This window comes from Melanostigma gelatinosum (genome assembly GCF_949748355.1).
Source record: "Melanostigma gelatinosum genome assembly, chromosome: 12".
Classification (NCBI taxonomy): domain Eukaryota; kingdom Metazoa; phylum Chordata; class Actinopteri; order Perciformes; family Zoarcidae; genus Melanostigma; species Melanostigma gelatinosum.
This window is the reverse complement of record NC_136645.1, coordinates 23,109,919-23,127,299: the sequence shown is the minus strand read 5'-3', so window position 1 is coordinate 23,127,299 and position 17,381 is coordinate 23,109,919. Positions and strand designations below refer to the sequence as shown.

Sequence of the window (17,381 nt, the reverse complement as noted above, 5' to 3'; positions counted from 1 at the left end):
TTCCACTCTGCTCTCAATGTACATACACTATTTTACAATAAACAGGAAAAAATATATAAAGAATAAAAAAGGGCAGCAAAAAAGTAGGACAGATATATACAATAAACAACAACATCGATTATGGATCGACTACCAGGTTAATTTAACATGGAGCACTGATTACAGGCGTTTCTGACCTTATTGTATTTACTAGCAGCTGTTGTTCAGTTAAAGTCTACATTTTTGCGGAGGAAGCAGCTGTTAATGGAGCGATTTATTTCCTGATTCAACAGCGGCAGGAAGTCAGTGATGACAGTGGGAGCAACTCAACGCTGATAGGCTATCACGCCACAGCGTCACGCGATTATTTCGCAGAAGTTGAAAAATGTCAACTCACGCGTTGCCGATTTTGCCGCAAAAACGCGTCCAACGCGCCGCGCCATCGCAAAATCGCGGCGGGCCAATCTCATCGCGTCTGTGCATAGATTTTGTATGTAATCTCGACGCGTGTCAAAAAATTGACGCGTCCGGTGTGAACGCACCTTCAGACACTCTGTGGTTGTTTAAACTACTTACTTTTTCACTGAGGGTGACAGCTTTAGTTTTTATTGAACATCCTTTTCCCAGTGCAGATTTGTACACTTTGCCGATTGCAATTTTTAACTTTGTTTAACCTGTTTTGTTTTTACTTTACGTCTGACTGTTTTAATATTTTTGCCGTGCTCTAATCCTAATTTCCCCTTTCCTGTCTCATTATCGTGGCATGTTTTATAGTTTCATTTTATTGTTTTATTGAAAAGTAAAGTGCTATATACATATATATAACATAATATTGTCACATACAACACTCAAAGGTAGGTAAATATAACATTTTTAATTTAAATAAACGAATTTATTTCAAGAAATAAACGCACGATGAATTCACACAACGTCACAAGCTATTTGGACAGACAAAAGTTTGTGAAATGCAGAGACGCACAGGAGAGAGCCCAGCGCTACACGTCATCACGTCCAGTTACGTAGGGAAGTCGTCATCAGCTGTCATTGCTGAAATGACTTCCTGTTTCCTCTGTCATGATCACCGTACAACGCTAATAGTCCTGCTGCTTTCTAAAGATGAGATATTTAGTTTACTACGTTCGAAACCCGCTTTTACAAAGTAGCCCCGCGTGCGGGTGCGACGCACGGCAGAGACCCGGACACAGCGTGCGCGAGGAGGCAAGGCAGCGCTGTCAGCATGCTGTTATCGCAGCTGCCGGAAGATGTTCTCTATCATATATTGTCTTATTTGGGCTACAAATCCCTCAGTTGCCTCTCTCAAGTTTGTAAAACCACTTACCACTTTGTGAACCGGGACGCCGTGTGGAGGAACATTGCCAAAGAATGTTTAAACACTGGAATCTCTCGGAACGGGACGGACATGTAAGATAACAGTCGCACACTGATGACAAACCTGCTGTGTATTTTTCTTTATTGTTTTAGCCTCGCGTTAGCCTGGGCTAGTGCATTGACGGTGTTTACTGAATGTTCATCCTTGAGCCGCATTGACTGTGTGTTTACCATTAGTCAGTTTATTTACCTTCCTGGATAGAGTAGCAGGTCACAGAACACCAATGGCAGCAATATTTTTACACAAACCATTTGACAGACAATACGCATGGAGCTTACTGGCCCCTGGAGTTCTGGGGCCCTGGGGCCGGTGCTTGTTTTAGCTCTGGAACATATTGCTTTTTGTCTGAGATATTTTGGAAAACCAGTTATAAAAGGTTCTGGTATATTTGCTGCCTTGCAGCTGAAATCATCAAAGGAATACAGTAAATGTCGGAGTTGAGTTCATCAACTACTCAGTTAAAAGGAATGGTTGGCACCCCCCTAGACCGCCGGGGCACCTTGTGATTTATTATGTTGACAACAATGAGAATGATGGCTCAAAACTACTTCAGGGGTCTCCAACCGTTTAGAATCAAAATGAAAGTGGTTGACTCACTCCAGTTGCTGGGAACTTTTGGTGAAGTGGCACTCAACGCTACATGTTTACACTTGCACTGCAAATGAGGCACAGACTTTATTCAGTTTAGTGAAAAAAACAACCTCTGTCACCCATTCCTCATGAAAATAGTAATCTATTTGTGGATAATCCTGAGTTATGAAACCACTGACTTTGAAAACAGTTTTTTTTTTAAACAACATTTTTCATTACTGTGCGCGCCACAAAATAAATTCCATTCACCTCCATTGTTTTGGAGTTCAGGCAAAAATCACATAGACAGATATCTCTAAACCTCAGATCAGAAAACTTGATATAAAACTTTTTAACACAGTGTTCCAGTATGTCCGCTACCGTTGCATCGATGGGATGGGCATGTTTTAAATCGTAAACTAGCCAATCATTTCAAAATAAACAGTGGTGATAGGATAGTGTTGTATAACTGTCGCTGTCATTGCAGATATCCTTCCATCCCGCTGAAGGAGAGGGTGAAGATAGCTCAAAACTGGTACGACGGGGTCTGCAAAAAGGCAATTCCTCTCAAATGGAAAACAAAGTGAGTGAGTATTCTCCCTATTAACTGTTTAAAAGCTCAAATACTTTGACCTTATTTTCTACATATCACCTAGACAATATGCAGTGTAACAAATGAGAAAATCTATCCAAAAATTTGAATTCTGAGCTTGTGTACTGTGCATGATGTGTTTTACAGTAGGATAAGGCCTCTGGGCTGGGCTAACCTATATAAAGCTAGGCTAACCATGTCCTGACTGTCTCCATACTTAACACACATGCATTTGATTTAAATCCATCTTCTCAACTAACTCTCGCAAAGAAAGCACATCAGCGCGTTGTTTCTCTCAAATTTCGTATCTTGTTTTCAGATTGTTGCCGTGGTTGCAGCTTGATGGGAACGTACTGTTTCTGTCTCAGGCTGCCAATATTGGAGCGTACCATCTGCGCCCGGACTCTGGGAGGCTCCAGCGTAACCCGTTTAAAATCTACTTTGGCCACAAGGGCGATGTCTGCCGCTTCGTCCTGACAGACTCTCACCTGATCAGCGGTGGAAGGTTACCACGTGTTCTATTTGTTCTTCCCTTTTGAGTTTATAACAGTTATACAGTGATAGCTATCAACCCATGCTGGAAGATGACTTGCATATATTTTTTCCTCAATGAAGGCTGACGTGATAATCCTGATCGTTTCAAACTCGTCCTGAAAAATGACTCCTCTTTTCTCAGTGATGGCAAGATCCTGGTTCACAGCAGGAGGAGGGACATGTCGGTGGAGTTGTCGGGTCACAACCAGGAAGTCAACTGCCTGGACTCTAAAGATGGACTCATCGTCAGTGGATCCAGAGACCGAACAACCCGGGTCAGAACGACCTCTTACGATCCAGATTTATGGTTGCGATGCACAGTTCCAAACGACGAATTGGCGCATTAGCGCCACCAACTGGTTAAATAAAATAAGTCAGGAGAGGTCTTATTTTGCAAGAGAAGGCAAATATGCTCATATTTCTGCAAAATAATTGCTGAAGTTTGAAGCTGTAGTTTGAAGCCAAGTGTTTTGTATTTATTTATATTTATAGTATACTTTAACAGTTCGTATATTGTTCAATTTGAAGAAAAAAGTATCGGTTCAGGCACCGTTCAGGCACCGGTATCGTTTTAAAAGTATCGTTTTAGCAGCGGTATCGGAAAAAACCCAAACGATACCCAACCCTAATCTTACACAGCGCCTGGAAATTGCAAAAAACGACACTAGAAATTCATACAAAATTCAAAATGGCTGACTTCCGGTTGGGTTTAGAGCATAGTCCCCTAAGACCTTTTTTTAAGTCTACATGTGATACATCTGCTTACCAAATTGTATTAATCTCGGTGAAACGTACTGCGAGGGCTGCATCGTTGAAATATTGTAGGAGGCGCTATCGAGCAGAGTTGCCACACTGAAGCATTAAAATCACATCAGATAACTACATTCAGGATTTCAAATGTGTTTGGCATGGTAAACAAACAAATATGAGTACGTTGCGTCATGTCTACCAAGAGAAAAGGGCTCTATATTTCATGTGCATAACAGTATGGTCTTGTGATATACTGGCTCCAGCAACCCCACAGCCCCATAAAGATAAGCGGTTACAGATGATGATGGATGGATGGAAGGACATAGTATGTTTGTTTTTGTATACATTATTAAATGTCCTTACTAGAGACTTTTGTTTCTCTAGATTTGGAGTCTGACCTCCAGCTGCCCCAGAGACACCATCCCCATGCATGACAGAGTGTGGTCTGTTGCTATTAGTCCCACATTGAGGTAAGCATTTGCTCAGCATCACGCACAAGAGTTTGGTTAATAACAGGAGCCACAAGTAAAAAATATTCTGGTACGCTCGGAAGAGCAGCAGACAGAGGGGCAAGAATGCGCTTCTTTAAAATCAGTGATTGATGTTAGAGGCCGGTAGATTGATCACATTTCTATTTTCAATTACGATTTACGTTTGATTACGTTTAATGGACTGCATTCTGCATGCTCTTGTTTTGTCTTGTGTTATTTAAATCCAGCGCACCGCTTCGATGTTATCGTTCATATTAATATCCTCTATGATTAGTCTGACCAGCTATTCTGGCAGGTAACCCATGTTTGGCTGCTAAGGTATTTAACACACAGTAAAAAAAATAAAATAAAATTTAAGTTTAAACCTTTTTTAAATTCATCTATTTATTTATTTTATTTCTTGGTAACATTTTCTATGACGCCTATGTCGATAATGCATTAATAATAATGCGTTATAATGTGCTCATAGCCTTGTATGCTTATAGGTATACACACCTAAATATTCATAGTACTTAATAACAATAATCATTACACATTGTAAAGCATTTTATAATGACTTAAATGGTCAAGTACCATGATACTTCATAACTGCTGGTCACTCACTGACAATTTGACCTTGACATAAAAGTGAAATATACAAGTCAAAAAATTATTTTCACAATGTTTTGTGAAAATATATGCAAGAACGCACAAAACATTGTGAAAATAATTTTTTGATTAAAGGGCCATAACATAAAATAAGTAATTCAATTGAACACAATTTATTGAGGGACATTTAGATTTCAATAATTTAATGTTTCCCCAAAAACTCACTCTAAACCCTAAAAATATAGATAATAGCTGAAGCAATTCTACTTGACTTGTATATTTCACTTTTATGTCAAGGTCAATGGCCACTTATCGTTTATCATAATAGTGATTGTAATGCATGATAAAAAAAAAATACAACTATGGGGATTATAATACACTTTGATCCTTACAAAATGACAGGGAATGACCAGCAGTTATGGAATATTATTATACTTCACCTTACAAATCATTATAAATTATTATATATATATATAATATATAATTATTGCATATTTAATCATATTATTGATTAAAGCATTAAACATATTTTGAGTGCTTAAAGCAGATTATAAGGACATGATAACATTATCAGCATGTTTATAATGCATTATAGATATGGAGAAAGTGTTACCGCCATATCTTCTCACCAATCCAACTGAATAGATTTCGAAAAGGAATAATTGTATTGTATTTTAGGAAATGTAGTCTGCGATACTTTGAGATCTGTGATGTGTGTGAGACACGGCACCTCACTACTACCATTCAACATTGATTCAAGGACACATTTTTTTTTCCCGTACTGTAATTTGCTTCTTGCTTGTTCAGCTTTTTCTCTCTCTGTCTCTCTGTCTCTCTCTCTCTCTCTCTCTCTCTCTCTCTCTCTCTCTCTCTCTCTCTCTCTCTCTCTCTCTCTCTCTCTCTCTCTCGCTCTCTGGCATTGCATGTACACTAATCTCCTATTTTGTGTTTTAGTTTTTCAAAATGTATTGCTTACTCTATTTTGTAACGCTACATTTCTCACCACCTTTGTCCACGTTATAGATATCGAGTAAACACTTATAGAATATAGTGAAAGTTCCTGACTGAAATGGGCTTGAGGGAGCAGAAGCCAGCTCTTTGTAGTGGTGCTTTCGAGGAGCCCTTTGATTTCTCAGCCGCGTTTACACTCTTAATAACACACACCATTGACAACACGCAGGCAGATGCAGAGCGCTGTAACAGTATCCTGACTTCACCCACCTGCCCGTCCAGCGGAGAAAGGCAGGTGATCGTCCATCTCGCTGCAATGTTGGAAACATCACATATCGCACCAAATGATCGCCTGCTCCGCATACAGCTTCAGGAATTATTAGAAACAAAGCGCAGTGGTTAATGTAAGCGTCCGAGGCTTCCGCATAGCAGGACACGGCCTATGTTATATATATTCTTTGGCTGTTTTTGACCAAATTACGAACTGGCTACGTTACCGCATCACGACACGGACAATCTCCTGATGAGGGCTCCATGCGTGAAAGGGAAACTCCAGAAATCTGTCAGACGTTTATTTGACAAAAGGGCTTATTTTTTTAATAGTGTTTACTTTCCAGTGTCTCACAATATACAAAATCGCAACATCTGATAACTGTTGGATTGTGTCGGATGCACGTGTGTCCATCCATAACCCCAACATCACACCTGTAACTTCCCTACATCGAGGACACAGTACTTTCTACATAGGCACATCATTGTCGAGTCATCCAACATCGACAGAAACCGAGCCGTTCTGGAGCAGGTCTAACCCGAACCCATTCTACTCAATATTTTTACCTCTAACCCTAAAAGGAATTTGAATCATTAAAACCTAACCATAATCCAGTCATGGCTTGGTACTTAAACTCTATAAAAAAATACTAGAAGCTGATAAAAGGGCGTAATTTTCAGCCAAAAATTTTAACTGTTTCACTCAAGGGAATAGATCCAATATGTCAGCAAACATGCATGGGGGCCTCGTTCGTCTGATCCAGGCCTTGCAGCGTCTCTCAGATCTGAGAGTAGCCGGCAGATTATCCACATCATTAATTTCTCCAATTTGCTGGCTGAAATAGCAGGCCGGGCCTCAGCCCGCCGCCCCCTCATAATGGAAACTACCTCTCACTGACCAACGACCTGGTTAATTACAATTTCTCCTGGAAACCAGGTGTCAACTCACTGATAAACCTGCTTAACTTCTGCCCGCACACACCCAGTAAAGCTCCTGGTTTTCACCCCAGTCGCTGAAGCACAAGCCGAGCTAAAACTTACAAAGGATACGACGGCACAAATGATGATGCAGTAATTACACGTTTGTTGTAGAACTGAAACCGGCTTCACACTGTGAATGGTCTTTTAAACATCCTGAGAATTTCTATGTTGTTTTGTCTTCAGACAGATTTTTATGCCCCTGCGACAGCCGTGGCCCGAGGCATTATATTTTCGGGTTTGTTATTAATCCGTCTGTATGTACGTACATCCTATTCATTCTGTTGAAGTAGATGTCTCAGGAACGCTTGGAGGGAATTTCTTAAAATCTGGCTCAACCCTCCACTTGGACTTAAGCTTGAACTTATTAGAATTTGGTTGTCAACGGTCACCTCAATAAAACACATTTTTGGCTATAACTCAAGAATTTCTATGCGAATTTTGACAATTTCACACAAATTTTTAGAAAGATAAAATGATGAAGTGATAACATTTCGGACAGACATGTATGATGGTGAGAAATACTGGAATATTGCATCTTAACAAAATGGGGAGGAAGTGTGTGAAAATCACTGTCTTGTCTTTAAAGTCTCACCTTTTTTGAAATATCAAACCTACATAGTTTTTAAATATTCTGTGTGTACGGTTTCTTTCTGTAGGCTTTCATTGAAGACTATGCTTAAAATACTACTACAGAACTTAAACGATTGTTGAGAGATTACTGAATAATTATTTTAAAATGTAATGTCAGTTTAAAATTATGTTTTTAAACATCTGCTGAATATAGATATTAAAAATAGGTGACAGACTCCTTCCCATTCTCAGTGGACTAGTATGCCAATTTGTCCTTTTTCTGGTGTGTCTCGTTCAACGCCGGAAAACAGTTTTAGTAAACGGTGAATATGTCACGATGGTTACTCGTTTTTTTACACCTATTATTATTATTATTATTATTATTATTATTATTATTATTCACTCTCTCTTTCAATCCTTTAAACCAGAGTTGGTGATTTTTTTTGAACAGAGGAAAGACGAAGACAGTTTTGATGGGTTTTATTTAGTTTCTGGCAAGTTTGTATGAGGTGTGTTTCGATGACCAGCAAGGTAAAAATGACTGATGTCTGACTGGAGTCTGGTGGCTTTAAGGAGAGCATATTAATTGTATTTTTGGTTTGTTAATACATTTGAATAATTATCCAAATTCCTGTTGATAATATTATCGTATATTTCCTTTAACTCGTGTCGTGTTTCCATCACTGCCGAGAAGATACCCGGTACTTCTGACTGAATCATTTGTTCCGGCAACGAATGCTGATTGTAACCGTTTCCACTCCAGACAAAAGCCAGATGTTAGTGGGTGGTGTTGGTTGTTTTTTTGTCCAATGGGAAAAGAGGCTTTTCTTTCCTCTGATCACTTACAGGGAATTACCACAGAAACGTCACTCTCAACCAAGCAATTTATGGCAGTTCATGTGTGCTGAAGTTCTACAACCCATTCCTAATTCATTAGAAATAATGATTCAGATTAGGAGCATATCAGAATCAGCTACGCATACATGGCCAACGAAGCTGATACATATATAAAAATCATCACGTTCCCTTGTGCAATATCTATTTTTCATTGCTACATATTGTATTTTCAATCTTCAGCAGATCAGTGGTCAGCTCCTTGTCTGCCACTGTGCGTTATGATAGTTTGGCCGTGTTTTAGACGACGGTTTAATAATGACCAAAATAAATTGGCACTGTCAATAATTCTATCTGTACATTGTGTGATACAGGCATCAACTGGTGCACGTCAAATGCCGTTAATTACATACAGTGTATCGTCAACCACCTGGAGAAAAATCAACTTCTGTCGAGCTGATAATCTATATACTCAACACGACTCCATCCACCACACACATCTCAGCCCACCTCTGTTTCCATCCCTGTGCTTCTGTTGATCCACTGGATATCATCTCAAGGTCTGTGAGTGAGGATTATGTGACTGCGGTGAAATGCCAAGGCTAGTGCTGGACGGCCGCCCCCGTCCGCGCTGCCTCGGAACAGATATCGATCCTATCTGTTGCTTTGGACCATGCCCCCCCCCCTTACAGATTGCTTTTCTTGATCATATTTCTTTTTCCACACCATATTGTGTACTCGCACTCTATGCCCACTGATGGAGCTCATATTGGGCAGGTTCAATGAACTATGACGAGGCACTACAGGAGGTTACAGGGGTAAAATAGGCTCCGATACGTTTTTCTCACAATGTTACCCTCCAACACGTTGTCGTCACACACTGACGTTTGGTCAGGTCTCTTGGCGACACTGGGTAGCCCAGCTCGTCCAACTCTTAACGTTGTGAATTCAAATGCAAACTTGCTTAGGTTTAGGCAACAAAAGCACTTAGGTTTAGGAAAAACATCACGGTAGGGCTTAAAATAAGGAGGTAAACTAAATAAAATGGAACAAGGTAACAGAAGTACAGAAAACATATCACTTCAAAATAACGTTGGGACAAAACCGTCGGTCTCCTGGTAGAAAGTCCTGCTTTTGCTTGAGCCATCCACCTCCAATTCCTCCCGCACCGAGTAGGTTTCTTTGGTCTTTCTACTACGTTCACACTTCCGGAGCGTTTTCTCTGAGCATCTAATAATGAGGCGGATGGTTTTACATTATAGTTCCATGAAAGTCTGGTGCGTTTCATACAGATGCTAAAGGGTGGCTTGTGCATTGGTGTCGGATGCCGAGGGGTGTAACAAAGTTTTGGTATTTGATGCTCTTGATACATCATTTCGCCTTTTATGGTCAGTATATAAATTCCTTTTCCTATTTTACTTTGCCACTTTTAACTTTTTTTAATGAAATCAAAAATCATTCTGAAAACTTATTTAAATTTACCAAAATGGAAATAAATGAAATAATTAGTGTGCAATGTCTTGATTGGCATGTAGAAGATAAAAAAGGGCTGAACATACTTTGTATTGTTCATTGAGGTCCACGAGAGAATTCTACAATTGTTGATATAAATGGTGTTTTTCTGTCATTCCATAATTGAATAGTAGCCTTTGTTGACCTCTACTGCAAACAGACTCGGGTCTTAATTTGGAGCAAGCTTATTTGTTTCACGACATGTCTTTTATTTCCCTTGTACCATGAATAATGCAAACGCAAAACATCCTCCATTGCCTTGTTACATTCAGGATAATGTGCATTTCTACAGCGGCAATTCAATCAGTCGCCAAGAAAAACCGGGTCGGATCATATTCACCATACCTCTCACTTCCTCGTTTTAACACAAATACTTTAATCATGCACTTGTTATTTTAATTCCCCTCGACTTTTCTACAGTGATGTTGCAGGATCATCATACACCTTCCTCCAGGCGACACAGCTGAGGCTGATCAGACCTACTGTTGTGTCCAGGTGACTAGCTAGCTACTTCCTTTGTGGTTTTCCTCTTGCTCCACAGCTATGTCGGGGCTCTCTCTGCCGCATCTATGGTGTTGGCTGTCGTAGGCTCTGGGCAAGGACTGCGAAGCCCCTGCATCCAACTTCAACCAGGATTCAGCTTGCCCTCCTGCTAACTTGCCCGCATTCACAAACCAGAGGTGAGCTTCCTCTCGAAGGCCTTGGCCAAGCGATCTTCCCAGGGATCTATGACTTCCACTATGAGGACTTGCCTCAGGATTCGGACGTGAGGACAAGTCCCTTGCATCCTGTCCTGGCGGCACCCAGCTCTTGTAATGATGATGGCCTGTGTTGAGGGGCGGGACCTCTTGCTGTACTGCACCTCCATTGCTGCCTCCAGCTTCTCCTTAACTCTCGTCCTACAAACGTATTCAACATAAAAAGACTCCTGACCGGGGTCCCCAAGAACAAACTGCCGTAAGAGGCAACCATCATAGCAAAATGCTCACTCATTTCTTCTCAGTCATTGTTAGTTATGCAATTAATGTCATCTGATGGAAAAAAACTGTTGACCAGCTTCCACTGCTTGCCATCTCCTACCAGTCCTCAACTCGATTTTGACCACGTTTGGGTCAAACAACTCCCTGTCTTGCAACACCCCCCTAGTTTTCGTCATCTTGAAATTGTCTTCCAAGGATCTGATTGGCAGTCGCAGCCAGCTCAGACTCCTAGGCTGCCAAAGGCAATGTGAGAATGTATTTTCCTCTCCAAAGCCCTCAACTGTCAAGACCCGCACCACGTCCACCAGCCGGGGTCACATGATTCTGGGCCGAATGCCGTGCTGGTAAAGCCATGCTTTAAACCATTTAGCAATTCTGACCAGTCCACTGCTCACAGGCAAATCAATGCAGGTGGATCAGTGTTGATGAGGTGTCCCTCAGGGTACTTTCAAACATCTTGATGGTAGGGGTGCTAGAATAAAAGGAGAAAGTCCGAACAGCAGAGTTGTGAGTGCAACATGACTAATTAGAGCTGTGGAAATGGACATTAAACGGGATTCACCTCGTCAGACATTATAGTACAGTTGAAATTATTTGTATATCACCTTTAATTTGAGGATTATGGATAGATTCTATTAGAGATGAGTGTCCACTCTGTGTCTCTCTCTGCTCTCTCTCCTGCTGTATACCCGGTGTGTGTGGGTCCAGGCAATAGGAAGAGGGGCAGGTGGTTAGCGAATAGCTGACTGAGCTGTTTCCTGCAGACCCTGCTGTCATTCAAACAAGACCCAACAGGTCTGAGTGTGGGCCAGGCAGTTGCAGATGTGGAGCGGCAGGTCAGCTCTCGCACCAAGTCACCATGGACGATGAGGTTTCTTGGACAAGGCTGGCTTTGAGCTGGGTGCTCGTCCAGGTCATAGTTGTCTTCTGTGGACAAACGTTTTAGATTTGTTTGGGATCTCTCATTGGGTTTTTCTTCTTCCTGCCAGTCTGCATCCATGGTGCTGCTGCTAAATATAACCTTTTTGCAGATTAACTTTTTACAAGTCCTGTGAAATAAGAAAAGATGCCCAACAGTTGGGGATTAAGATGTATGGCTGTTTAAACACTGCTGCATGTATTTGTCTGCAGGATTCCCTTCACAAGAGTGAAACGTATAGACTTTCAGCTTCAGTGTGTTGATCGTCATAACATCCATCTTTTTATTTATTTATTTTTATTTATTTTTTTAAAGCTGGGTTCATGCTTGCCACAATGTTCCCGCCGCCAACTCAGAATGACTTCATCACATAAATTGCGCCAAGCTTGAAGGCTCTACAAGTTGAGCCCAGTTCACAGTTCATCTGGTTTGCAGAAACTGAGGTATGCTGTGCATGTCGAGAAAGTAATGGAGCACAAACAAAAGTGCTTTCTGCTGCTGAGCTGTAAAGTGCTGCTTGAAAAGACACTTTTGGAATGGCAAGTGTGTTCATCTTCCAAGAGGAAGGCTGGATGTGAGAAAGTATCCCTTTCTAGATTTCATCTCCATTAAAATAATTTTGAAAAATCAGTGTTGAATTTTGTTAAAACATTTAAACTCCTACAGTAAATAAGGTTTGGGACCTAAAATGTGCTGTAACTCCTCGGTTCATTTTCACATTTGCGGACTCCAAATTAGTTATTTTGAAAAATACTCAAGTCACCTCATATAGCAAGTATTGGGATGAAGATGGAGCGAGCTATGTTGCAGGTACCTTGCATAATCTGTATGGAAGAAGTGGATTTAGTGACATTATTTATTGGTTTGTTGACTGCCGTTTGAAGCCTAGAGTTCAGCATTTTGGCTGTTGCCAACTTTTGTGTTTTTGCTGTTACCACCTTGGTTGCAATGTTGGCACCGTGTTAACCGCGCCCTACAGCATACCCTGATATTATACTCTAAATCAGGGGTGTCAAACATACGGCCCGCGGACCGGATCCGGCCCGCCACGTCATTTTATGTGGCCCGCGAATCCGCCAGAAAAAAAAAAGAAAATGATTTTTTTTTATTTTTTTTTACAAAAATTTAAAGTTAGATGTGAAAATAAAAATATCCCCATGGTCGAAATTATGAGATAGAAAGTCGAAGTGATGAGATGGCATGTTGTCTGTGTGCCGACATTAAAACTATCACAACAGGTGGACAGGAGATGCAACAGCCCATAAAGAGGATTTCCAACAAGTTTCTCAACATGCGTACTTCTCTGTACTGAAACGTCATCAGTCTCAGCCCAAGTACTGTTCCAATTCAAAGTTCACATCGAGCCAAGCACGGCCCTAATGCCCGGATGTGGCTCGCTCTGCCCATTTTACCCGGGATGCATCAGAGGTGACTTGTCTGTACTTGGGACAGCCAAATATCCCAGAATGCATTTTGCACCAGCAACAGGAAACAATGGCGGAGGAGAAATCACACAACTGGAAGTACGTGTTGTGGAAGTCACAGATATCCCGGGAAACTAAACTAACTATGTTAGGAGTAACGTAGTTACATTTACACCGTCTTACATTTACAACCGGCCCTTTGAGGGCGACCGTGATGCTGATGTGGCCCCAGAGTGAAAATGAGTTTGACACCCCTGCTCTAAATGGACCATCATTTACGAAATGAACATGCTGGATTGAAGAAAACTTGAAACTAGCGATTGAGACCATAAACTCATGCTTCCAATGTTTACTGAGGGAATAAATCAATTCAGAAGTATGGTCGTTTATCGATAGACTTCTATTAAATCTGACATCCTTTTGTAACCAGAGGAGTCGCCCCCTGATGGCCATTAGGAAGAATGCAAGTCTTCTGCATTGGCTTCACTTTTCAAACCCGGAGGTTACTGCCTGGTACCATGTCTGAAAATTTGCAATTTACAGTCCAGTAAAATAAGAAAATCTTACACCCCTCTCACAATAAAACTCAGATGGTAACCCAGAAAGCCAACAGCAATATTGCCATCTGTCTGTCCTGCCAGACTAGGCGAGTATCCTGATTTGGAGCTTGGTTGGGGTTTGGCATTTTGGGGAAGGGGGTACGCTACACTGACCACTAGTGTGGCGAAGGGGAGGGGAGGGCAGGGCAGTGAAGGGAGAAGCTACCCTGAAGAGAGGTGAGAACGGGGGTGGTGGGGGGGCCGCTACAATTGTTTTGTCGAGAATTCCTCAAGCACAACTACAAAGATGTCGCAGGGGCCAAAAGCGCTTTTGAAAGTCTCAAAAAGAAAATGATTGTTTGATAAACCGTCCCCGATTCGGCACTTTCTCACCACCGCCGGGGGAGGACGACCTTTGACCTCCGGTATCAAAGTACAGGGTGACGCCACAGCAGCCACCCAGCCAGCTAGAGCTGGCCCTCTCTCCGACTGCGCCCCCACCACCACCACCACCACCCGGGCTCACACACTCAAATTTCACCCCCACTGCTCTGCCCCACTCAACCGCAAGAAAAAGCCCCAAAATTCATGTCTCTCTCTTTGGTCTCCCGAGCCGTCCCTGTGGCTCAGGAGTCAAGAATTCAATTAGTTAAAAAAGGAGAAGAAAAGAGCGAGGCTGCAACAATGCAGCGATAAGGGGGCAGAATGTGCGTTCCCACACGTTAAATACAGGGCGCTTTCCCTGGGGCCCACAGAGCCAGAGGACCCGCACCGCAGGAGGCGAGAATAATCACAGCTCCCTCTGAACCCCCTCATTACACACTCGCACACATGCACACCTTACATTCCTCACACACACAGATAGCTTCATGTCGACACGTATTACAGGCAGACATTCCCGTCGAAGAGAGACACACCTCGCAGACTCCCCACACTTACTGCATATATAAACACACGCTGAGAGAAACGTCCAGCACGCAAATTCACATCAGATAAAGACCTCTCATTACGTGCTGGCCTCATACAGGTGTTCTCAGGTCTCAAGTTTACCAGGGAAGAGTGTTTTCATGCCAGACACACTCATGCCTCATGTGAGACACGACAAAAAACACCAACAATGGTCCAAGTCTGGGACAATACAACTCATACATGCAGCTGAATGAATGATAGAGATGTAGTTTTGTCTTTATGTCGTTTATGTACAGCATATCATACAAAAATACACAAGACATGAGTTCTTAGCTTGTTAAACTTCTGTCATGACCAAGTAACGCCTACTGTTTGTTTCTGTTCATTTGAGGAACAAGTGTGATTTTCCTAAAAAGCAATGCATAGACTCATAGAAAAGTAATCATTTATGATACACGATGACTAACTCAAAGAGCTGGGCCGATCCATTCAATTCAATTCTGTGTTTTATATTATGTACAACACGTACTTTACGCTTTAACTTTAAAGATTTTTTGGGTGTTCTAATTCTCATAATATATTCTGATTCATTTGCACTTATTTGAAACATTTCGTCAAAGTCAGCAAAGTGATTGTTAAGTCAAACCTGATGTTGCCGTACACATAAAATAATCACCCCAATCACTTCCACACAGCGAGGCAGGCAGCTTATTGATCAAACACCGGTATCGGATCGGCTCTCGATATCAGCAGATACCTAAAGTCCAGGTGGAGGTGTCGTAACAAAAGAAAAAGTCTGATCAGTGCATCCCGACTCATGACCAACTGTGTGTGATGGTGTCTGTACGGCAGAGACGCTCCGCTCTGCCAGGAGTTTTTTTGTTTTCTATTTTGCTGTCTTCTGGATGTTTCTGGGCCTCAACCGGGCGCCAGATCGTGAGCAGGCATCCGAGGGGAAGCTTTGAAAATGGCGGACACAGGTGTTTGAAAAAACGCAACCCATAAAGTGCCTTTAAAGTTAGTTTAGTTCCACTTGTATTGTAATATTCTCCAGTATTGCTGATTTGATCAATGTAATAGGACGTTGCTTGATCTTTAGCTGTTGAGGGTATTTTTGGGATGTTTTGTCCCCAGGACTGGGTGAAATGGTTGAAAACAATTAATCAATCAGTTCACTGAGATAAAATTGTAAATAATTTTAATAATCAGTAAATCACAACATTTTATCACTGTAAGAATTGTTGTGCTTTTGACTGATGGTAGAAAAAAAAGTAAAGACATTTTGGACTCCATTATTCATTGATTCATCAACAATCACATCAATGGACAAATTAAATGAAACAAACATGAGCAATATTAACAAGCTTGATATATAAAACAATTTGGTAAAAATATGCAAAATGATATAAAATAACCAAATTGATTGTCAATGGAAGAAGCTGTTCTGTCATTTATTACATGCAACATACAGTAATGTAGTCATAAGCAGATAGAGGTGTTTATTTATATAATAACTATAACACATAGTGGATGCTGCTAACAGATACATATGTATTTTTAGGAGCAGTTATAGTTGTTAAATGCTTTACGTTAATAACTTCCTTATATAAACTGTGTTCTGAAGAAATGATTGAATGTTTATACACTGCTTATATATGCTCAAAGCAGTAACGTGTTACCTTATTTTATTATAGGTTACTTGTAGAAATGGTTGTTGTTTTACAATCTAAATAGTTTATTTATCCTCATAGTGGAGAATGTTTGGTACTTTCACTTAATAAATAACTTAAATCATCCGAATTTGTTGTAGATTAATTTTCAGACTAATGTGTGTGTTCAATGAATTGTTAGTTTTTTATTTGTGAAGGAAGGCTCGCAGGTTCATACAAATAATACTTTGAGGATTTTGAGTGATCTTTTCAATGGAATTCATTCATAGTTATTTTCCATTTGCTGAGTATATTTAGTGATTGAGAGAAATCACTGTTCCTGAAGTGTTAAAGTATACATGTGTGTGGTGATCCGGGCAGCGAGGAGCCCTAACAGCGTGGGAGTGTGCGCTGTGTACCGGTGGCGCTGTTATTCATACAGCACATTATCCTAATGAGCGTCACTCCCACCACATTTTGAGCAGGAGAAAGCTCTGTGATCACTGAAGCTCCGCTTCTAGTGCATCCCAATATAAAAGTTGTCGGTCGCGCTCCTCGCTGACCCCGGCCATACAAACACTTTCCACAGAGACCTCCTTCCACTGACTCGAAACCAGAATGTCACAGAGTGATTGTGACTTTAACTTGTGTGGTTTTCTCATTTGTTTCTCAACAAATCCTTCTCCAGCGTCCGTTCATTGACTTGCTCGTTCTAAAGAAGTCCAAATAGTTTTGCTGTGCTCTGGTCCTCATAGATGGAGCTCAGTGCGATGAAGTGTGTTTCCTCCTGATGAAGGCCTTTGCTCATTTCTGAGTATCCATTCATTAGTAAACATTATTCCATCAATCAATCAAAGTATCCGTGAATCATCACATCGTTAAGGATTTAAGATTAATAATTTCTCATTGGGTTGACAAACTCTTTTTCAGCCTCAACGTGTGATACACA

The 17,381-nt window shown here is 41.1% G+C and overlaps 1 protein-coding gene across 1 annotated transcript in view; it reads left to right on the top strand.

Annotated features, from left to right (window-relative positions):
• The first annotated feature begins 1,053 nt into the window (after positions 1 to 1,053).
• fbxw4 (F-box and WD repeat domain containing 4) overlaps positions 1,054 to 17,381 on the top strand; it is a 62,280-nt gene continuing 45,952 nt past the window's right edge. The window contains exons 1-5 of the mRNA XM_079279685.1: positions 1,054 to 1,401; positions 2,427 to 2,522; positions 2,851 to 3,036; positions 3,208 to 3,340; positions 4,200 to 4,285. Of these exons, the coding sequence (XP_079135811.1) occupies positions 1,217 to 1,401; positions 2,427 to 2,522; positions 2,851 to 3,036; positions 3,208 to 3,340; positions 4,200 to 4,285 (686 nt within the window). The 5' untranslated portion in view covers positions 1,054 to 1,216. The remainder of the gene's footprint in view (positions 1,402 to 2,426; positions 2,523 to 2,850; positions 3,037 to 3,207; positions 3,341 to 4,199; positions 4,286 to 17,381) is intronic.